Genomic DNA, 22,811 nt, shown 5'->3' with positions numbered 1-22,811 from the left:
CTGGGGGTGTCTGGGGATCCCTGGAGGGTCTGGGGGTCTCTGGGGATCTCTGGGGGGTCTCTGGTGGTCCCTGGGGGGTCTCTGGGGGGTCTCTGGGGCTTTCTGGTGGTCCCTGGGGGTCTCCATGGGGGTCTCTTGGAGTCTCTGGCGTCTCTGGAGGTCACTGGGGGGTCTCTGAGGGTTTCTGGGAGTCTCTGGGGTGTCTGGAAGTCTCTGGGGGTCCCTGAGGGGTCTCTGCGGGTCCCTCAGCGATCTCTGGGAGTTTCTGGGGGCCCCTGGGAGTCTCTGGGGGTGTCTGGGGGTCTGCGGGGGTCCTTGGGCGGTCCCTGGTGATCTATGGGGAGTCTCTGGGGGTCCCTGGGGAGTCCCAGTGGGCTCTCTGGGGGTCCCTGGGGGGTCTCTGAGGAGTCTCTGGGGGTCTCTGGGGGGTCCTTGGGGGGGCCCTGGGGGTCCGTGGGGGCATCTGGGAGTCCCTAGGGGGTGTTTGTAGGTCTACGGGGGTCCCTGGGGGGTCTGGGGGTGTCTGGGGGTCTCTGACAGTCTCTGGGGGGTCTCTGGGGGAAACTGGGGGTTCTCTGGGAGATCTCTGTAGCGTCCTGGGGGTCCCTGGGGGGTGCCTGGGTGTCCCTGGGAGTGTCTGGGAATCTCTGGGGTCTCTGGGGGTCCCTGTGGAGTCCCTGGGGGGGTCCTCTGGGAGTCTCTGGGGTCCCCAAGGAGGTTGGCCGAGGGACGGCTTTTCGGGCACCGGGGGTCCCCAAGGGGGTTGTCCGAGGGACGACATTTCGGGCACCGGGGCTCCCCAGGGGGTGGTTGCCGAGGGGCGACATTTTGGGCGCCGGAAGTCCCCGAAGGGAGGGGCTGCCGAGGGGCGACACCTCGGGCGCCGGGGCTCCCCAAGGGGGTTCCCCGAGGGACGACATTTCGGGCACCGGGGGTCCCCAAGGGGGTTCCCCGAGGGACGACATTTCAGGCACCGGGGATCTCTGTGGGGGTCTCTGGGGTGTCTCTGGAGGTCTCTGGGGTTCTCTGGAAGTCTCTGTGGGATCTATGGGGGTCTCTGGTGGATCTATGAGAGGTTCCTGTGGGTCCCTGGGCTCCTCTGCGGGTCCCAAGGTGGGTCCCTGGGGGTCTCTGGAGGTCCCTGGGGGTCTCTGGAGGTCCCTAGGGGTCTCGGAGGGGTTTCTCGTGATCTCTGGAGGGGTGTCTGGAGGTCCCTGGGGGGCATCTCGTGATCTCTGGGTGGTCTGTGGGGGTGCCTGGGGGGTCCCTGAGGGTCTCTGGGAGTCTCTGGGGGTGTCTGAGGGTCCCTGGGGGATTTCTGGGAGTCTCTGGGGGTGTCTGGGGATTTCTGGGGGGTCCGAGGGGATCCCCAGGGGAGTTCTTTGGGGGTCCCTGGGGGGTCTCTGGGGATCTGTGGGGGTCCCTAGGGGGTCCTTTGGGGTCCCTGTGGGGTCTCTGGGGGATCTCTGAGAGTCTCTGGGGGTGTCTGAGGGTCCCTGGGGGGTCTCTGGGAGTGTCTGGGGGTGTCTGGGGGTTTCTGGGGGCTCCCAGGAGATCCCCAGGGGAGTTCTTTGGGGGTCCCCAAGGGGGGTCTCTGGGGATCTGTGGGGGTCCCTAGGGGGTCCTTGGGGGTCCCTGTGGGGTCTCTGGGGGATCTCTGAGAGTCTCTGGGGGTCTCTGGGGGTCTCTGGCGTTCTCTGGGGGTCTCTGGGAGCATCTGAGGGTTCCTGTCGGGTGTCTGGGAGTCTCTGGGGGTCCCTGGAGGTCTCTGCGGGTCCCTGAGGGGTCTCTGGGAGTTTCTGTGGGCCCCTGGGAGTCTCTGGGGGCGTCTGAGAGTCCCTGGGGGGTCTCTGGTGGATCTTTGAGGGGTTCCTGTGGGTCCCTGGGGGATCTCTGAAAGTCTCTGGGGGTCTCTATGAGTCTCTGGGGTTGTCTGAGGGTCCCTGGGGGGTCTCTGGGAGTCTCTGGGGGTGTCTGGGGGTTTCTGGGGGGTCCCAGGAGATCCCCAGGGGAGTTCTTTGGGGGTGACAGGAGGGTCTCTGGGGATCTGTGAGGGTTCCCTAGGGGGTCCTTGGGGGTCCCTGGGGGGTCTCTGAGAGTCTCTGGGGGTCTCTGGAGGGTCTCTGGGGGTCCCTGGAGGGGTCTGGGGGTCTCTGGGGATCTCTGGGGGTCTCTGGGGGCATCTGAGGGTTCCTGGCGGGTATCTGGGAGTCTCTGGGGGTCCCTCAGGGGTCTCTGCGGGTCCCTCAGGGGTCTCTGGGAGTTTCTGGGGGCCCCTGGGAGTCTCTGGGGGTGTCTGAGGGTCTGTGGGGGTCCTTGGGCGGTCCCTGTGGGATCTCTGAGAGTCTCTGGGGGTCTCTGGAGGGTCTCTGGGGGTCTCTGGGGGTCCCTGGAGGGGTCTGGGGATCTCTGGGGGTCTCTGGGTGCTTCTGAGGGTCGCTGGCGGGTGTCTGGGGGTCTCTGGGGGTCCCTGGGGGGTCTCGGCGTGTGTCTGGGAGTCCCTGGAGGTCTCTGAGAGTCTCTGGGGGGGTCTCTGGAGGTCTCTGGGGGATCTGTGGAGTTCTCTGGGGGATCTGTGAGCGGTTCCTGTGGGTCCCTGGTGTTCTATGTGGGTCCCAGGGTCGGTCCATGGGGGTTCCTGGCGGTCTCGGAGGGGTCTCTAGGGATCTCTGGAGGGGTCTCTGGGGGTCCCTGGGAGGGTCTCTCGTGATCTCTGGGGGTCTATGGGGGTCCCTGGGGGGTTTCGGAGACGTCTCTGGGAGGTCTCTGGGGGTCCCTGGGGGGTCCCTGAGGGTCTTTGGGGATCTTTGGGAGTCTCTGGGGGTGTCTGAGGGTCCCTGGGGGGTCTCTGGGGGGTCTCTTGGAGTCTCAGGGGGTGCCTGAGGGTTTCTGGGGTGTTCCAGAGGATCCTCAGGGGGGTTCTTGAGGGGTCACAGGGGGGTTTCTGGGGGTCTGTGGGGGCCCCTGGGGGGTGGTTGGGGGTCTCTGGGGGGTCCCTGGGGGATCTCTGGGTGTCCATGGAGGGTCTCTGAGAGTCTCTGGGGGTCTCTGTGTGGCCCCTGGGGGTCTCTGAGGGTGTCTGGGGGTCCCTGGAGGGGTCTGTGGGTCTCTGGGGGTCCCTGGGAGCGTCTGAGGGTCCCTGGGGGTCTCTGGGTATCCCTGGGGGTCTCGGGGGGTGTCTGGGGGTCCCTGTGGGTCTCTGGGGTGTGTCTGGGGGTGTCTTTGGGGGTCTCTAGAGGGTCTCTGGGGGTCTCTAGAAGTCTCTGGGGGAGCTATGGAGTTCTCTTGGGGATCTATGGGGGATTCCTGGGGGTCCCTGGGGTTCTCTGGGGGTCCCAGGGTCGGTCCATGGGGGTTCCTGAGGGTCCCTGGGGATCTCGGAGGGGTCTCTGGGGGTTCCTGGGGGGTCTCTCGTGATCTCTTGGTGGGTCTATGGGGGTCCCTGGGGGTTCTCGGAGGCGTCTCTGGGAGGTCTCTGGGGGTCCCTGGGGGGTCCCTGAGGGTCTCTGGGGATCTCTGGGAGTTTCTGGGGGTGTCTGAGGGTCCCTGGGGGGTCTCTGGGGGGTCTCTGGGGGGTGTCTTGGAGTCTCAGGGGGTGCCTGGGGGTTTCTGGGGTGTTCCAGAGGACCCTCAGGGGGGTTCTTGAGGGGTCACGGGGGGGTTTCTGGGGGTCTGTGGGGGCCCCTGGGGGGTGGTTGGGGGTCTCTGGGGGGTCCTTGGGGGATCTCTGGGGGTCTCTGGGTGTTCATGAAGGGTCTCTGAGAGTCTCTGGGGGTCTCTGTGTGGCCCCTGGGGGTCTCTGAGGGTGTCTGGGGGTCCCTGGAGTGGTCTGGGGGTCTCTGGGGGTCTCTGGGAGCGTCTGAGGGTCCCTGGGGGGTGTCTGGGGATCTCTGGGTATCCCTGGGGGGTCTCGGGGGGCGTCTGGAGGTCTATGGAGTTCTCTGGGGGATCTATGGGGGATTCCTGGGGTTCTCTGGGGGTCCCAGGGTCGGTCCATGGGGGTTCCTGGGGGTCCCTGGGGGTCTCGGAGGGGTCTCTGGGGGGTCTCTCGTGATCTCTGGGGGGTCTATGGGGGTCCCTGGGGGGTCTCGGAGGCGTCTCTGGGGGATCTATGGGGGTCCGTTGGGGTCTCTGAGGGTCCCTTGGGGGGTCTCTGGGAGTGTCTCGGAGTCTCTGGGGGTGTCTGAGGGTCCCTGGGGGATCTCTGAGAGTCTCTGGGGGACTCTGGAGGGTCTCTGGGGGTACCTGGAGGGGTCTGGGGGTCTCTGGGGGCATCTGAGGGTCCCTGTCGGGTGTCTGGGGGTCCCTGGGGGGTCTCGGTGGGTGTCTGGGAGTCCCTGGAGGTCTCTGAGAGTCTCTGGGGCTTCCTGGTGGTCCCTGGGGGTCTCTTGGAGTCTCTGGGGGGTCTCTGAGGGTTTCTGGGAGTCTCTGGGGTGTCTGGGAGTCTCTGGGGGTCCCTGAGGGGTCTCTGGGAGTTTCTGGTGGCCCTTGGGAGTCTCTGGAGGTGTCTGGGGTTCTGTGGGGGTCCTTGGGCGGTCCCTGGTGATCTATGGGGGATCTCTGGGGGTCCCTGTTGGTCTGGGGGTGTCCCTGGGGGTCTTGGGGGGGTTCTCTGGGGGTCCCTGGGGAGTCCCAGTGGGCTCTCTGGGGGGTCTCTGAGAGTCTCTGGGGGTCTCCGGGGGGTCCCTGGGGGTCCGTGGGGGCATCTGGGAGTCCCTGGGGGGTGTCGGGGGGGTCTATGGGCGTCCCTGGGGTGTCTGGGGGGTCTCTGACAGTCTCTGGGGGGTCTCTGGGGGAAACTGGGGGTTCTCTGGGAGATCTCTGTAGCTTCCTGGGGGACCCTGGGTGTCCCTGGGAGTGTCTGGGAATCTCTGGGGGTCCCTGGGGTCCCCAAGGAGGTTGTCCAAGGGGCGACACCTCGGGCGCCGGGGGTCCCCAAGGGAGGGTTGCCGAGGGGCGACACCTCGGGCGCTGGGGGTCCCCGAAGGGGGGTTGCCCAAGGGGCGACACCTCGGGCGCCGGGGTTCCCCAAGGGGGTGTTGCCGAGGGGCGACACCTCGGGCGCTGGGGCTCCTCGAAGGGGGGGTTCCCGAGGGACGACATTTCGGGCACCCGGGGTCCCCAAGGGAGGTTCCCGAGGGCCGACATTGCTGGGCTGTGGGCAATGGGGGTCCCTGAGTTCCCCAGGCACCCCCTGACCACTCTTACCTCCCTGTGACTCCTCTGAGACCCACGATCCACTGTGAGACCCCCCTCATTTCTCTCTGACTTCTCCTGGATCGCTTTGGACCCTCCTGAACTCCCCTGGACCCCCCTTGGACTTTCCTCAACTCTCTTGGACCACCTTGCACCACCCCCCAGCCCCCCTTGACACTCTCAAAAACCTTGGACCCTCTTGAATCACACTTGGACTCCCCTGGACCCCTCCAAACCCCCTGAAGCCCCCTGGACCCCTCTCAAACCCGCCTGGGACCCCTTGGACCCTCCTTAGACCCTTCTGGACCCCTTCGAACCTTTCTGGACACCTCTGAGACTCCCCTGGACACTCCTGGACCCCCCGCAAAACCCCCTGGACTCTCCGAATCTCTCCTGGACCCCCTTGGACCCCTGTGAAACCCCCTTCCACTCCCTTAAAACCCCCTGAACCCTCCTGAACATTCCTGGACCACCTTGAATCCTCCTAGGGCCCCCATGGACCCCCCCCTCATACCCCCAGGGAAACCCCCTGGACCAACTTGAACTCTCCTGGACCCCCCAAAACGCTTTGGACCCCTCTGGACCCCCCTGGGCCCTCTCGGACTTCCCTGGACGTCCCATGTCCCCTGCATGTCCCCCCATAGCCTTCCCATGTCCCCAATGTTCCCCCCATGTTTCCTCCATGTCCCCTGCGTCCCCCATGTCCACCCCATCTCCCTCATGTCCTCCCCATGTCCCCTCGATGTACCCCCATGTCCCCCTGATGTCTTCCCATGTCCCCCCATGTCCTCCCCGTGTCCTCCCCCATGTCCTCCCCGTGTCCCCCCATGTCCCCCCAATGTATGTCACTCCATGGCCTCCCAAGACACGCAGCTGCCAGCACAGGACACACACAAATCCCTCCGAAATTCTGGAACACGACATTCCTCTGCAGGGCTGAAAACAAGACGGGGAGGCTTTTTTCCTTTCCGTAGGTGGACTAATGCCCCCAAAACCAGGGAGCTGGGACAGTGGCTGCTCCCTGCACTCTGCTGCACTTTCCACAGCTCCTTCGTTGACTTCCTGGTGGATTTGTGCATCCTCTGAAGGTGGCACTTCTCTGCAAAGCAACTCAGCAAATCCCTTCAGTTTGATTTGTTTCCAGATTTTTCTCCCTAGCACCACAAAGCTCAAAAAGGAAATCAAAAAACCAGGAAAAAAACCCAAAGAACAAAAAATCGCACCGTGCCAACCCCCAGCTCCTCCCACAAAGCTCAAGGGGTCCCATGTGTGTCCCCGCCACCTCCAGCTGGCCACCAGGCCCCCAGAGCTGAGGGAAATCTGAGCAGATACTGAGAAACCTCCTTTGCTGAGCACACTCATCACTGCAGTCCTTCAGGCTTTGCAAGAGTCTGTAGGGATCAGACCCCAATTCCAATCCCTGACTACCTTTCTAACAGGTTTTGTTAGACACGCACTGGGTGGTCACTCCAAGAACAGCACACAGAGACTGCACAAGGCATTACAGGATTGCCACGAAGAACAGAAGTACCTTTTCTATCGCATGGTTTTTCCTCTGCAATAACTATCGACTGGTCTGGTTCCTACTGGACATTTCCCTTGAGGATTCAGGGCCCTCTGGTCGGGTGGGGTTGTTTAGGGCTGATCCTCACAGGCTCAGACCAAACCCAGCCACCCCATCACTGCTGCACGTGGGAGCAGATGGAAATCTCAATACAGCATATAAATGCTCCCCTTCCCTACTACTCAGTCTTTCCTTGCAGATACGAGGAGCAGATTTACTCCATCCTTTGCAGGGACTTGCTTAACTCCTGGCACTGTCCCTGTCCCAGGGAAGCTGCACTAGGACTGTGGGGCTGGGTCCTTTCCAGGCACAATGCAGCTGCTCATATTAACAGCATCAGCAATGCCCTCATTTTTTATCAGGTCAAATTGTTGTGATACAAACCCAAGAATAGGAATTCTTTTCCAGATTACAATTTTCCTCTAAGTACATTCAAAAAGAGTTCTAGTCCTGGATCCAGTTATCGTCATTCAATTTGGGCTACCTGACCCCCCAGACTGCTGGACTGCCTTTCAGTCTCCAGAGAGCTTTCCCCCAGATTCCACTTTCAGGCTAAGACACTACAGCCTGTCAGGTTGTGAGTATTCTCAGGCCTCCTGACTATGACAGTTACAAGTCAAAAGTGGGCCCAGCTTTCCAGAAGGAATGCAAGCTGACAGTAGCCTAATTCCCTTCAGTGGAGCTCTACTCAGCCAAATCCAGGCTACCCCCATAAAACACATCTCAAACCAGCTCTGCCATTTGCTTTGAAAACAAACTTTCCTTTGTGGACTGAAGGATGAAAAGGTATGAAAAGCCTTAAGCTGAGCCTCACCACAACAGTGGGCCTGAAGAAATGCCAAAGGAGTTTATTGGAGGGGCCTATTCTGGTGAAAGCTCCTACTTTCCAGACCTCCAACAGCATCACCAGCAGACCCTGAAGAAGTGTGGCACCTACCACAGCTTGGGGTACTCAGTGTCCATCACGGGAGGACATTCTGTTAATGTCTTGGTGATGCCAACAGCACGGATCTGCTTTTCAACTTCTCCAAGACGCTTTCTGGATTTCAGGAATCATCATTTTCTCCAAGCCCGTTTCAAACATCCTAGTATGACAGTTAGAGAAAAAGTATCAGAACGATTTATCACCCTATGGTGACCAAAGAAAAGCAGAAACCACACAAAGCACCAGGAAACAGAGAACACAAGACAATTTGTTAAGGTGCTGCCCTCTTACATAGATGTTTGCACATACAAACTTGTTACAAAGGACAGAAACTAGAGACAGCAATCCTTCCCTTTTATGACCCGCTCAGGAGATCAGTAACTTGAACTATCAGTGAGGAACTGTGGGCAGAAAATCAGAAATGAACCCCAAAAGGAGAGGGACCTGGGCAGTCAAATTAGCCCCAAACCTCGTTTGCCATTTTAGCCAGAGAGACAACTCTTTCCTGCTTCAAAGGCAAAAACTGCACAGCAGCCTGAAATACAACCCAAGCCAACAGAACACACTCCCTTTGGCTGTATGCTGCCAAGTATTTCCTGCAGAGCTCATGCCCCATTTCCTGTGCCATACTAGTTAATGAAGAGGAGAAAAAGGACAAAGTAAAACTCCAGATGAAAACAAGAGAATTGCTTTAAAGTCAGCAGCAAAATGCATTCTAAGAAGAAGACAGGAAGGGCAGCCTTCATAAATATTCCCTTTTAGTGAAGGGCATTAAGTTGCTGCTCCAAAGTTTGCCTAAAAACTGCTCATCTTCTCGGGCACCACAACACTGAAACGTGGAACGCTGGAAGCACCACTTCCATTTGGTTGGTGGAACACCATTGGAAGAACCCTGTAATTCTTGCTCCTCTACAGGAGGCATCAAGCAGATTTTAAAGGATTAATAACAGACCTTGTGTGATCTGTGTAGAGATAACATCACGAATTTCATCAGCATGGCCATCTGCCTGGGGATGATTTCAACAATGTGTCACAGCTTTGACAGAGGAACGTAAACCCTTCCTCATAACTTTATTCCCATGAAGGCCAAAATGACACAAAAGCATGGAATGTTTCCCAGCATGAACACAAACTGCAGAGAGCAGTGGTCAGAATGGCTGTGCTGTGTGGCAGGGCAAGTGTGTTGCTATTAGCTGGAGATTAAATGGAGACACTTTCAGACAAGTAACGACATCACACACACCAGGAAAGGAGGAGAACTACACAAGTCCTTTAGTTCCATTCCCTCAGTTTTCATGGAGTGTCACCTGCTGTGGCCACTGCCCTTTATGCCCCCTTGACTCCAGAGCATTTGGAGCAAGTCCCTGGAGCCACCAGAGTCCCACCCATGTACAGGATGCCTGATCTGTGCAACTGCACACTCTGAACCACTCGTGTCACACTGGAGCTTTTCAGAGCAAGGAACTTACTTTTGATAAGTTTTGTTGGTTTGGAACTTGGAAGTCTTTGGAATAGCAGAATGAAGACCTGTTTCCTGTACCAGTCAACTGATTCACTGGAAATTTAAAAGAACAGTTATTCAGTTCATAGTGGGCTTTGACTGGTGCTGTCACTTTACAGAAAACACAGATAAAGTTGTTTTGCTCCTGAAGTGTTAACCTTTGGCATGACTGCACACTGCAGAACCAAAGCCCACAGAAGTCAGTTTTGAATGCAATTTGAGCTCATACTCACGGGGGCATATGCTCCATGATGCTGTTTAGCAGGTCAAAGCCTTGGGGATCACTGGCTTTAGAGGCAATCAGTTTCTGGAATCCCCCCAACACTCCAGGCTGCAAGGAAAGCAAACATGAAGCTCTAGGCAACTGTTCTTCCTAAGTGGCCCAGCAGAAAGTTGGCTCTGACCATCGAAGACACACACCAGTGCAAAAGCATCCCTAACCTAAACCAGGATTCTGATCCTGCAGTGCAGGACAAGGAAGACACGGTGTGGCTCCTTCTCACTCACTCACTCACTCACTCACTCACTCACTCACTCACTCACTCTCCTCAAGCCTGTTCTGAACACAAGCCCTGAGAGTTCTGCTGGTCCACATGTTCCACAGGAAGCAAACAAGGCAAGAAAATTCTGGGAAACTGCCACTTGCCAAAACCAAGTGCAGGAATTTTCCATCTCGGCTGACAAAAGCAGAGGAGCCCAGGATTCACCTCACCCCCAGGACGGGAAAGCACCCACCGAGCTGCATGCACAGTATTTGTCCGTGCATGGAGTGCCACTGAGGCCCAGCCCAGCCCAGCCCCTGCCCCGCGGCCCCGGCACTCACGATCTTGGCGGCGGCGCTGCGGGCGATGGTGCCGGCGCCGCGCTCCAGGAACGCATCTGCAGCAGCCGCACCGGCGGCGGGATGTTCCCCGCGCGCTCCCGCGGCACCGGCTGCGGCAGGTGCGGGAAAACAGCGCCATGAACGAACACGGGATGTGGCATCGAGCAGGAGAGACAGAGAGGCGGACTCCGGGCGAGCACAGGAGGGACGGCGCGCTGTGCTCCGCGCATGCGCAATAGCGACGCCGCTCTGTACTCCGCGCGTGCGCAGTAGGGACGGCGCGCTGTACTCCGCGCATGCGCAGTAGCGACGGCGCGCTGCACTCCGCGCGTGCGCAGTAGCGACGGCGCTGTGTACTCCGCGCATGCGCAGCAGCGACACCGCTCTGTACTCCGCGCGTGCGCAGTTGGGACGGCGCGCTGTAGTCCGCGCGTGCGCAGTAGGGACGGCGCGCTGTACTCCGCGCGTGCGCAGTTGGGACGGCGCGCTGTACTCCGCGCATGAGCAGTACCGACGGCGCTCCGTACTCCGCGCTTGCGCAGTACCGCCGAAGCTCTCTAATCCGCACGTGCGCAGTAGCGATGCAGATACCGCTGCCCAAACGCCGGTTCGAATCCCGCCCTCGCCGGCCCTTCTCCCTCGCTGGCGCCGCCTGCCGGACATGTCCAAGAACTGCATCGTAGTCCAGCCCCCACCACCTCCAATGCCCGCCGGGGGTCCCCAAGGAGGGGCGTGACGAGGGGCGACACCTCGGTCGCTGGGGGTCCGCAAGGCGAGGTTGCCGAGGGCCGACACCTCGGGCGCCGAGAGTCATCGGGTTGAGGTTGCGGCGGGGCGACACCTCGGGCGCCGGGACTCCCCAAGGGGGGATGGCAGAGGGACGACAGTTTTGGGCACCGGGGGTCCCCAAGGGGGTTCCCGGAGGGACGACATTTTGGGCACCGGGGGTCCCCAAGGGGGTTCCCCGAGGGACGACATTTTGGGCACCGGGGGTCCCCAAGGGGGTTCCCCGACGGACGACATTTTGGGCACCGGGGGTCCCCAAGGGGGTTCCCCGACGGACGACATTTTGGGCACCGGGGGTCCCCAAGGGGGTTCCCCGACGGACGACATTTTGGGCACCGGGGGTCCCCAAGGGGGTTCCCCGACGGACGACATTTTGGGCACCGGGGGTCCCCAAGGGGGTTCCCCGACGGACGACATTTTGGGCACCGGGGGTCCCCAAGGGGGTTCCCCGAGGGACGACATTTCGGGCATCGGGGATCCCCAAGGGGGTTCTCCGAGGGACGACATTTTGGGCACCGGGGATCTCTGTGGGGGTCTCTGGGGTGTCTCTGGAGCATCTCTGGTGGTCTCTGGGATTCTCTGGAGGTCTCTGTGGGATCTATGGGGGTCTCTGGTGGATCTATGAGGGGTTCCTGTGGGTCCCTGGGGTCCTCTGGGGGTCCCAAGGTGGGTCCCTGGGGGTCTCTGGAGGTCCCTGGGGGTCTCGGAGGGGTTTCTCGTGATCCCTGGAGGGGTCTCTGGAGGTCCCTGGGGGGCATCTCGTGATCTCTGGGCGGTCTATGGGGGTCCCTGGGGGGTCCCTGAGGGTCTCTGGGGGTCTCTGGGAGTCTCTGGGGGTGTCTGGGGATTTCTGGGGGGTCCCAGGGGATCCCCAGGGGAGTTCTTTGGGGGTCACAGGGGGGGGTCTCTGGTGGATCTTTGAGGCGTTCCTGTGGGTCCCTGGGGGATCTCTGAGAGTCTCTGGGGGTCTCTATGAGTCTCTGGGGGTGTCTGAGGGTCCCTGGGGGGTCTCTGGGAGTCTCTGGGGGTGTCTGGGGGTTTCTGGGGGGTCCCAGGAGATCCCCAGGGTAGTTCTTTGGGGGTCACAGGGGGGGTCTCTGGGGATCTGTGGGGATCCCTAGGGGGTCCTTGGGGGTCCCTGGGGGATCTCTGAGAGTCTCTGGGGGTCTCTGGAGGGTCTGCAGGGGTCCCTGGGGGTCTCTGGGGGTGTCTGGGGGTCTCTGGGGATCTCTGGGGGTCTCTGGGGGCATCTGAGGGTCCCTGGCGAGTGTCTGGGGGTCTCTGGGGGTCCCTGGGGGGTCTCGGCGTGTGTCTGGGAGTCCCTGGAGGTCTCTGAGAGTCTCTGGGGGGTCTCTGGGGGTGCCTGGGGGTCCCTGCGGGTCTCTGGGGGTCCCTGGAGGGGTCTGGGGGTCTCTGGGGGCATCTGAGGGTTCCTGGCGGGTGTCTGGGAGTCTCTGGGGGTCCCTCAGGGGTCTCTGCGGGTCCCTCAGGGGTCTCTGGGAGTTTATGGGGGCCCCTGGGAGTCTCTGGGGGTGTCTGGGGGTCTGTGGGGGTCCTTGGGCGGTCCCTGGTGATCTATGGAGGGTCTCTGGGGGTCCCTGGGGGGTCTCGGCGGGTGTCTGGGAGTCCCTGGAGGTCTCTGAGAATCTCTGGGGGGTCTCTGGTGGTCCCTGGGGGGTCTCTGGGGCTTTCTGGTGGTCCCTGGGGGGTCCGTGGGGGTCTCTGGGGTTCTCTGGGGTGTCTGGGAGTCTCTGGGGGTCCCTGAGGGGTCTCTGCGGGTCCCTGAGGGAGCTCTGGGAGTTTCTGGGGGTCCCTGGGAGTCTCTGGGGGTGTCTGGGGGGTCTGCGGGGGTCCTTGGGTGGTCCCCGGTGATCTATGGGGAGTCTCTGGGGGTCCCTGGGGAGTCCCAGTGGGCTCTCTGGGGGTCCTTCGGGGGTCTCTGAGAGTCTCTGGGGGTCTCTGGGGGGTCCTTGGGGGGTCCGTGGGGGCGTCTGGGAGTCCCTGGGGGGTGTCTGGAGGTCTAGGGGGGTCCCTGGGGTGTCTGGGGGTCTCTGACAGTCTCTGGGGGGTCTCTGGGGGAAACTGGGGGTTCTCTGGGAGATTTCTGTAGCTTCCTGGGGGACCCTGGGGGTCCCTGGGAGTGTCTAGGAATCTCTGGGGTCTCTGGGGGTCCCTGGGGGGTCCCTGGGTGGGTCTCTGGGGGTCTCTGGGGTCCCCAAGGAGGTTGTCCATGGGGCAACACCTCGGGCGCCGGGGCTCCCCAAGGGCGTGCTGGCCAAGGTGCGACACCTCGGGCGCCGGGGCTCCCCAAGGGCGTGCTGGCCGAGGGGCGACACCTCGGGCGCCGGGGTTCCCCAAGGGGGTGTTGCCGAGGGGCGACACCTCGGGCGCTGGGGCTCCTCGAAGGGGGGGTTCCCGAGGGACGACATTTCGGGCACCCGGGGTCCCCAAGGGAGGTTCCCGAGGGCCGACATTGCTGGGCTGTGGGCAATGGGGGTCCCTGAGTTCCCCAGGCACCCCCTGACCACTCTTACCTCCCCTTACCTCCCTGTGACTCCTCTGAGACCCACGATCCACTGTGAGACCCCCCTCATTTCTCTCTGACTTCTCCTGGATCGCTTTGGACCCTCCTGAACTCCCCTGGATCCCCCTGAATCCCCCTTGGACTTTCCTCAACTCTCTTGGACCACCTTGCACCACCCCCCAGCCCCCCTTGACACTCTCAAAAACCTTGGACCCTCTTGAATCACACTTGGACTCCCCTGGACCCCTCCAAACCCCCTGAAGCCCCCTGGACCCCTCTCAAACCCGCCTGGGACCCCTTGGACCCTCCTTAGACCCTTCTGGACCCCTTCGAACCTTTCTGGACACCTCTGAGACTCCCCTGGACACTCCTGGACCCCCCCCAAAACCCCCTGGACTCTCCGAATCTCTCCTGGACCCCCCTTGGACCACTGTGAAATCCCCTTCCACTCCCTTAAAACCCCCTGAACCCTCCTGAACATTCCTGGACCACCTTGAATCCTCCTAGGGCCCCCATGGACCACCCCCTCATACCCCCAGGGAAAACCCCTGGACCCTCCTGGACCAACTTGAACTCTCCTGGACCCCCCAAAACGCTTTGGACCCCTCTGGACCCGCCTGGGCCCTCTCGGACTTCCCTGGACGTCCCATGTCCCCTGCATGTCCCCCCATAGCCTTCCCATGTCCCCAATGTTCCCCCCATGTTTCCTCCATGTCCCCTGCGTCCCCCATGTCCACCCCATCTCCCTCATGTCCTCCCCATGTCCCCTCGATGTACCCCCATGTCCCCCTGATGTCTTCCCATGTCCCCCTAATGTCCCCCCATGTCCTCCCCGTGTCCTCCCCCCGTGTCCCCCCAATGTATGTCACTCCATGGCCTCCCAAGACACGCAGCTGCCAGCACAGGACACACACAAATCCCTCCGAAATTCTGGAACACGACATTCCTCTGCAGGGCTGAAAACAAGACGGGGAGGCTTTTTTCCTTTCCGTAGGTGGACTAATGCCCCCAAAACCAGGGAGCTGGGACAGTGGCTGCTCCCTGCACTCTGCTGCACTTTCCACAGCTCCTTCGTTGACTTCCTGGTGGATTTGTGCATCCTCTGAAGGTGGCACTTCTCTGCAAAGCAACTCAGCAAATCCCTTCAGTTTGATTTGTTTCCAGATTTTTCTCCCTAGCACCACAGAGCTCAAAAAGGAAATCAGAAAACCAGGAAAAAAACCCAAAGAACAAAAAATCGCACCGTGCCAACCCCCAGCTCCTCCCACAAAGCTCAAGGGGTCCCATGTGTGTCCTCACCACCTCCAGCTGGCCACCAGGCCCCCAGAGCTGAGGGAAATCTGAGCAGATACTGAGAAACCTCCTTTGCTGAGCACACTCATCACTGCAGTCCTTCAGGCTTTGCAAGAGTCTGTAGGGATCAGACCCCAATTCCAATCCCTGACTACCTTTCTAACAGGTTTTGTTAGACACACACTGGGTGGTCACTCCAAGAACAGCACACAGAGACTGCACAAGGCATTACAGGATTGCCACGAAGAACAGAAGTACCTTTTCTATCGCATGGTTTTTCCTCTGCAATAACTATCGACTGGTCTGGTTCCTACTGGACATTTCCCTTGAGGATTCAGGGCCCTCTGGTGAGGTGGGGTTGTTTAGGGCTGATCCTCACAGGCCCAGACCAAACCCAGCCACCCCATCACTGCTGCACGTGGGAGCAGATGGAAATCTCAATACAGCATATAAATGCTCCCCTTCCCTACTACTCAGTCTTTCCTTACAGATGCAAGGAGCAGATTTACCCCATCCTTTGCAGGGACTTGCTTAACTCCTGGCACTGTCCCTGTCCCAGGGAAGCTGCACTAGGACTGTGGGTCTGGGTCCTCTCCAGGCACAATGCAGCTGCTCATATTAACAGCATCAGCAATGCCCTCATTTTAGCAGGTCAAACTGCCGAGATACAAACCCAAGAAAAGCAATTCTTTTCCAGACTGTCACTGCATTCAGGCTGGTGCTCACCATGCACAGAACCTGCAGCACAGACACAGCAGAGGGCTCAGGGACACTCAGCATGCACAGACAGAGCAGCACAGACACAGCAGAGGGCTCAGGGACACTCAGCATGCACAGACAGAGCAGCACAGACACAGCAGAGGGCTCAGGGACACTCAGCATGCACAGAACCTGCAGCACAGACACAGCAGAGGGCTCAGGGACACTCAGCATGCACAGAACCTGCAGCACAGACACAGCAGAGGGCTCAGGGACACTCAGCATGCACAGACAGAGCAGCACAGACACAGCAGAGGGCTCAGGGACACTCAGCATGCACAGAACCTGCAGCACAGACACAGCAGAGGGCTCAGGGACACTCAGCATGCACAGAACCTGCAGCACAGACACAGCAGAGGGCTCAGGGACACTCAGCATCCACAGAACCTGCAGCACAGACACAGCAGAGGGCTCAGGGACACTCAGCATGCACAGAACCTGCAGCACAGACACAGCAGAGGGCTCAGGGACACTCAGGAGGCACAGAACCTGCAGCACAGACACAGCAGAGGGCTCAGGGACACTCAGCATGCACAGAACCTGCAGCACAGACACAGCAGAGGGCTCAGGGACACTCAGGAGGCACAGAACCTGCAGCACAGACACAGCAGAGGGCTCAGGGACACTCAGCATGCACAGACAGAGCAGCACAGACACAGCAGAGGGCTCAGGGACACTCAGCATGCACAGAACCTGCAGCACAGACACAGCTGAGGGCTCAGGGACACTCAGCATGCACAGACAGAGCAGCACAGACACAGCAGAGGGCTCAGGGACACTCAGCATGCACAGAACCTGCAGCACAGACACAGCAGAGGGCTCAGGGACACTCAGCATGCACAGAACCTGCAGCACAGACACAGCAGAGGGCTCAGGGACACTCAGGAGGCACAGAACCTGCAGCACAGACACAGCAGAGGGCTCAGGGACACTCAGCATGCACAGACAGAGCAGCACAGACACAGCAGAGGGCTCAGGGACACTCAGCATCCACAGAACCTGCAGCACAGACACAGCAGAGGGCTCAGGGACACTCAGCCACTGCCATGGCTCTTCATGCACAGGACACAAGCTCAGACACTCTGAGAGCAGCAGTTATTGAGGGTGAAACAGCTCATCTCTCAGACAATCTTTACTTACCCAAATCTTGAACAAAACAAACACTATCTGGGGTAAGAGTTAGCTGTGCACTCAAAATGTCTAATTTTACATGAGCTGCCTGAATCTCCCAAGTCCATGCAACTGAACAGGAGACAACCATTACTTATAGGCCATCAAGGGGATAAATCTTCATCTTTAAAATAGCATATATTTGAGCTGATTGCTAAACTAAGTGCTGTGAAAAATAAGGCCTTTCTGAGGTTACCAGGAAAACCTTACAAAAGCCAAGTTCCAATGAACAATAAGACACAGCAAGATCTTGCCTTCTGCCTACAACACACTTCATTTTGCTGATTATCAAACCTTAGCAAGAGACCATTCTCACAGAGGCATTTCTTCTCTGCTGAATGCAGCCCAGGGATGCAGAGCCCAAGCCACCTACCCTGCCTGGGCACGCTGTGAACAGTTTGTGCAGAGACTGAGCCAGCTGGATCCTGGGATTGTTCACCATTTGCCCCACAGGATCATGTTCTTCCTTCCCAGCAAAGGCCAGCTGGGAGAATGCAGTCTGATAGCCTGGAGTATCCTCTGTGTCAATGAAGTGCTCCTTGTCAGGGGTCGTGTCATCCTCAGGCAGCTCGAACAAGCCAAGGAGGGAGGGCCTGCAGCAAAGGAATCCTGGGGGGAGAGGGGAGGGGAACAGTGAACAGGTGAGGACAGCCTGTGCTTCACAAGAACGCTCAGATTACCTGGAACCCCTTTGCAGGGACTTGCTTAACTCCTGGCACTGTCCCTGTCCCAGGGAAGCTGCACTAGGACTGTGGGTCTGGGTCCTTTCCAGGCACAATGCAGCTGCTCATATTAACAGCATCAGCAATGCCCTCATTTTTTAGCACCTCAAATTGCTGTGATACAAACCCAAGAATAGCAATTCTTTTCCAGATTACAGCTTTTCTCTAAGTACATTCAAAAAGAGTTCTAGTCCAGGACCCGGTTACTGTCATTCAGTTCAGGCTACCTGAGCCCCCAGACTGCTGGACTGCCTTTCAGTCTCCAGAGAGCTTTCCCCCAGATTCCACTTTCAGGCTCAGACACTACAGCCTGTCAGGTTGTGAGTATTCTCAGGCCTCCTGACTATGACAGTTACAAGTCAAAAGTGGGCCCAGCTTTCCAGAAGGAATGCAAGCTGACAGTAGCCTAATTCCCTTCAGTGGAGCTCTGCTCAGCCAAATCCAGGCTCAAACACATCTCAAACCAGCTCTGCCATTTGCTTTGAAAACACACTTCCCTTTGTGGACTGAAGGATGAAAAGGTATGAAAAGCCTCAAGCTGAGTCTCACCACAACAGTGGGCCTGAAGAAATGCCAAAGGAGTTTATTGGAGGGGCCTATTCTGGTGAAAGCTCCTACTTTCCAGACCTCCAACAGCATCACCAGCAGACCCTGAAGAAGTGTGGCACCTACCACAGCTTGGGGTACTCAGTGTCCATCACGGGAGGACATTCTGTTAATGTCTTGGTGATGCCAACAGCACGGATCTGCTTTTCAACTTCTCCAAGACGCTTTCTGGATTTCAGGAATCATCATTTTCTCCAAGCCCGTTTCAAACATCCTAGTATGACAGTTAGAGAAAAAGTATCAGAACGATTTATCACCCTATGGTGACCAAAGAAAAGCAGAAACCACACAAAGCACCAGGAAACAGAGAACACAAGACAATTTGTTAAGGTGCTGCCCTCTTACATAGATGTTTGCACATACAAACTTGTTACAAAGGATAAAAACCAGAGACAGCAATGATTCCCTTTTATGACCCGCTCAGGAGATCAGTAACTTGAACTATCAGTGAGGAACTGTGGGCAGAAAATCAGAAATGAACCCCAAAAGGAGAGGCACCCGGGCAGTCAGATTAGCGCCAAACCTCCTTTGCCATTTCAGCCAGAGAGACAACTCTTTCCTGCTTCAAAGGCAAAAACTGCACAGCAGCCTGAAATACAACCCAAGCCAACAGAACACACTCCCTTTGGCTGTATGCTGCCAAGTATTTCCTGCAGAGCTCATGCCCCATTTCCTGTGCCATACTAGTTAATGAAGAGGAGAAAGCAACGAGAAAAAGGATGAAGTAAAACTCCAGATGAAAACAAGAGAATTGCTTTAGAGTCAGCAGCAAAATGCATTCTAAGAAGGAGACAGAAAGGGCAGCCTTCATAAATGTTCCCTTTTACTGAAGGGCATTAACTTGCTGCTCCAAAGTTTGCCTAAAAACTGCTCATCTTCTCGGGCACCACAACACTGAAACGTGGAACGCTGGAAGCACCACTTCCATTTGGTTGGTGGAACACCACTGGAAGAACCCTGTAATTCTTGCTCCTCTACAGGAGGCATCAAGCAGATTTTAAAGGATTAATAACAGACCTTGTGTGATCTGTGTAGAGATAACATCACGAATTTCATCAGCATGGCCATCTGCCTGGGGATGATTTCAACAATGTGTCACAGCTTTGACAGAGGAACGTAAACCCTTCCTCATAACTTTATTCCCATGAAGGCCAAAATGACACAAAAGCATGGAATGTTTCCCAGCATGAACACAAACTGCAGAGAGCAGTGGTCAGAATGGCTGTGCTGTGTGGCAGGGCAAGTGTGTTGCTATTAGCTGGAGATTAAATGGAGACACTTTCAGACAAGTAACGACATCACACACACCAGGAAAGGAGGAGAACTACACAAGTCCTTTAGTTCCATTCCCTCAGTTTTCATGGAGTGTCACCTGCTGTGGCCACTGCCCTTTATGTCCCCTTGACTACAGAGCATTTGGAGCAAGTCCCTGGAGCCACCAGAGTCCCACCCATGTACAGGATGCCTGATCTGTGCAACTGCACACTCTGAACCACTCGTGTCACACTGGAGCTTTTCAGAGCAAGGAACTTACTTTTGGTAAGTTTTGTTGGTTTGGAACTTGGAAGTCTTTGGAATAGCAGAATGAAGACCTGTTTCCTGTACCAGTCAACTGATTCACTGGAAATTTAAAAGAACAGTTATTCAGTTCATAGTGGGCTTTGACTGGTGCTGTCACTTTACAGAAAACACAGATAAAGTTGTTTTGCTCCTGAAGTGTTAACCTTTGGCATGACTGCACACTGCAGAACCAAAGCCCACAGAAGTCAGTTTTGAATGCAATTTGAGCTCATACTCACGGGGGCATATGCTCCATGATGCTGTTTAGCAGGTCAAAGCCTTGGGGATCACTGGCTTTAGAGGCAATCAGCTTCAGGAATCCCCCCAACACTCCAGGCTGCAAGGAAAGCAAACATGAAGCTCCAGGCAACTGTTCTTCCTAAGTGGCCCAGCAGAAAGTTGGCTCTGACCATCGAAGACACACACCAGTGCAAAAGCATCCCTAACCTAAACCAGGATTCTGATCCTGCAGTGCAGGACAAGGAAGACACGGTGTGGCTCCTTCTCACTCACTCACTCACTCACTCACTCACTCACTCACTCACTCTCCTCAAGCCTGTTCTGAACACAAGCCCTGAGAGTTCTGCTGGTCCACATGTTCCACAGGAAGCAAACAAGGCAAGAAAATTCTGGGAAACTGCCACTTGCCAAAACCAAGTGCAGGAATTTTCCATCTCGGCTGACAAAAGCAGAGGAGCCCAGGATTCACCTCACCCCCAGGACGGGAAAGCACCCACCGAGCTGCATGCACAGTATTTGTCCGTGCATGGAGTGCCACTGAGGCCCAGCCCAGCCCAGCCCCTGCCCCGCGGCCCCGGCACTCACGATCTTGGCGGCGGCGCTGCGGGCGATGGTGCCGGCGCCGCGCTCCAGGAACGCATCTGCAGCAGCCGCACCGGCGGCGGGATGTTCCCCGCGCGCTCCCGCGGCACCGGCTGCGGCAGGTGCGGGAAAACAGCGCCATGAACGAACACGGGATGTGGCATCGAGCAGGAGAGACAGAGAGGCGGACTCCGGGCGAGCACAGGAGGGACGGCGCGCTGTGCTCCGCGCATGCGCAATAGCGACGCCGCTCTGTACTCCGCGCGTGCGCAGTAGGGACGGCGCGCTGTACTCCGCGCATGCGCAGTAGCGACGGCGCGCTGCACTCCGCGCGTGCGCAGTAGCGACGGCGCTCTGTACTCCGCGCATGCGCAGCAGCGACACCGCTCTGTACTCCGCGCGTGCGCAGTTGGGACGGCGCGCTGTAGTCCGCGCGTGCGCAGTAGGGACGGCGCGCTGTACTCCGCGCGTGCGCAGTTGGGACGGCGCGCTGTACTCCGCGCATGAGCAGTACCGACGGCGCTCCGTACTCCGCGCTTGCGCAGTACCGCCGAAGCTCTCTAATCCGCACGTGCGCAGTAGCGATGCAGATACCGCTGCCCAAACGCCGGTTCGAATCCCGCCCTCGCCGGCCCTTCTCCCTCGCTGGCGCCGCCTGCCGGACATGTCCAAGAACTGCATCGTAGTCCAGCCCCCACCACCTCCAATGCCCGCCGGGGGTCCCCAAGGAGGGGCGTGACGAGGGGCGACACCTCGGTCGCCGGGGGTCCGCAAGGCGAGGTTGCCGAGGGCCGACACCTCGGGCGCCGAGAGTCATCGGGTTGAGGTTGCGGCGGGGCGACACCTCGGGCGCCGGGACTCCCCAAGGGGGGATTGCCGAGGGACGACAGTTTTGGGCACCGGGGGTCCCCAAGGGGGTTCCCGGAGGGACGACATTTTGGGCACCGGGGGTCCCCAAGGGGGTTCCCCGACGGACGACATTTTGGGCACCGGGGGTCCCCAAGGGGGTTCCCCGACGGACGACATTTTGGGCACCGGGGGTCCCCAAGGGGGTTCCCCGACGGACGACATTTTGGGCACCGGGGGTCCCCAAGGGGGTTCCCCGAGGGACGATATTTTGGGCACCGGGGGTCCCCAAGGGGGTTCCCCGACGGACGACATTTCGGGCACCGGGGGTCCCCAAGGGGGTTCCCCGAGGGACGACATTTCGGGCATCGGGGATCCCCAAGGGGGTTCTCCGAGGGACGACATTTCGGGCACCGGGGATCTCTGTGGGGGTCTCTGGGGTGTCTCTGGAGCATCTCTGGTGGTCTCTGGGATTCTCTGGAGGTCTCTGTGGGATCTATGGGGGTCTCTGGTGGATCTATGAGGGGTTCCTGTGGGTCCCTGGGGTCCTCTGGGGGTCCCAAGGTGGGTCCCTGGGGGTCTCTGGAGGTCCCTGGGGATCTCGGAGGGGTTTCTCGTGATCCCTGGAGGGGTCTCTGGAGGTCCCTGGGGGGCATCTCGTGATCTCTGGGCGGTCTATGGGGGTCCCTGGGGGGTCCCTGAGGGTCTCTGGGGGTCTCTGGGAGTCTCTGGGGGTGTCTGGGGATTTCTGGGGGGTCCCAGGGGATCCCCAGGGGAGTTCTTTGGGGGTCACAGGGGGGGGTCTCTGGTGGATCTTTGAGGCGTTCCTGTGGGTCCCTGGGGGATCTCTGAGAGTCTCTGGGGGTCTCTATGAGTCTCTGGGGGTGTCTGAGGGTCCCTGGGGGGTCTCTGGGAGTCTCTGGGGGTGTCTGGGGGTTTCTGGGGGGTCCCAGGAGATCCCCAGGGTAGTTCTTTGGGGGTCACAGGGGGGGTCTCTGGGGATCTGTGGGGATCCCTAGGGGGTCCTTGGGGGTCCCTGGGGGATCTCTGAGAGTCTCTGGGGGTCTCTGGAGGGTCTGCAGGGGTCCCTGGGGGTCTCTGGGGGTGTCTGGGGGTCTCTGGGGATCTCTGGGGGTCTCTGGGGGCATCTGAGGGTCCCTGGCGAGTGTCTGGGGGTCTCTGGGGGTCCCTGGGGGGTCTCGGCGTGTGTCTGGGAGTCCCTGGAGGTCTCTGAGAGTCTCTGGGGGGTCTCTGGGGGTGCCTGGGGGTCCCTGCGGGTCTCTGGGGGTCCCTGGAGGGGTCTGGGGGTCTCTGGGGGCATCTGAGGGTTCCTGGCGGGTGTCTGGGAGTCTCTGGGGGTCCCTCAGGGGTCTCTGCGGGTCCCTCAGGGGTCTCTGGGAGTTTATGGGGGCCCCTGGGAGTCTCCGGGGGTGTCTGGGGGTCTGTGGGGGTCCTTGGGCGGTCCCTGGTGATCTATGGAGGGTCTCTGGGGGTCCCTGGGGGGTCTCGGCGGGTGTCTGGGAGTCCCTGGAGGTCTCTGAAAATCTCTGGGGGGTCTCTGGTGGTCCCTGGGGGGTCTCTGGGGCTTTCTGGTGGTCCCTGGGGGGTCCGTGGGGGTCTCTGGGGTTCTCTGGGGTGTCTGGGAGTCTCTGGGGGTCCCTGAGGGGTCTCTGCGGGTCCCTGAGGGAGCTCTGGGAGTTTCTGGGGGTCCCTG

General features: G+C 59.2%; 1 protein-coding gene and 2 long non-coding RNA genes across 3 annotated transcripts; all 3 read right to left on the bottom strand.

Moving 5' to 3' along the window:
* Nucleotides 1-7,588: 7,588 nt before the first annotated feature.
* LOC139677351 (uncharacterized) lies at nucleotides 7,589-10,687 on the bottom strand. The gene is made up of 4 exons (XM_071567225.1): nucleotides 10,010-10,687; nucleotides 9,420-9,517; nucleotides 9,155-9,240; nucleotides 7,589-7,845 (listed from the first exon to the last, which is right to left on the bottom strand). Exons 1-4 carry the CDS (start codon nucleotides 10,685-10,687, stop codon nucleotides 7,817-7,819), a joined length of 891 nt encoding a protein of 296 aa, XP_071423326.1. The 3' UTR covers nucleotides 7,589-7,816.
* A 6,109-nt stretch (nucleotides 10,688-16,796) lies between these two features.
* On the bottom strand, nucleotides 16,797-18,204 carry LOC139677713 (uncharacterized). Its single transcript, XR_011698913.1, has 2 exons — nucleotides 17,936-18,204; nucleotides 16,797-17,150 (listed from the first exon to the last, which is right to left on the bottom strand). It is a non-coding gene; the product is annotated as an uncharacterized lncRNA (long non-coding RNA).
* Nucleotides 18,205-19,409: 1,205 nt separating this feature from the next.
* LOC139677712 (uncharacterized) lies at nucleotides 19,410-20,489 on the bottom strand. Its single transcript, XR_011698912.1, has 3 exons — nucleotides 20,255-20,489; nucleotides 19,669-19,766; nucleotides 19,410-19,489 (listed from the first exon to the last, which is right to left on the bottom strand). It is a non-coding gene; the product is annotated as an uncharacterized lncRNA (long non-coding RNA).
* Nucleotides 20,490-22,811: the final 2,322 nt, after the last annotated feature.

The sequence above is a fragment of the Pithys albifrons genome, chromosome 12 (genome assembly GCF_047495875.1).
Source record: "Pithys albifrons albifrons isolate INPA30051 chromosome 12, PitAlb_v1, whole genome shotgun sequence".
Classification (NCBI taxonomy): Eukaryota; Metazoa; Chordata; class Aves; order Passeriformes; family Thamnophilidae; genus Pithys; species Pithys albifrons.
The sequence above is the reverse complement of the archived record's forward strand: the minus strand, read 5'-3'. Positions and strand labels throughout refer to the sequence as shown.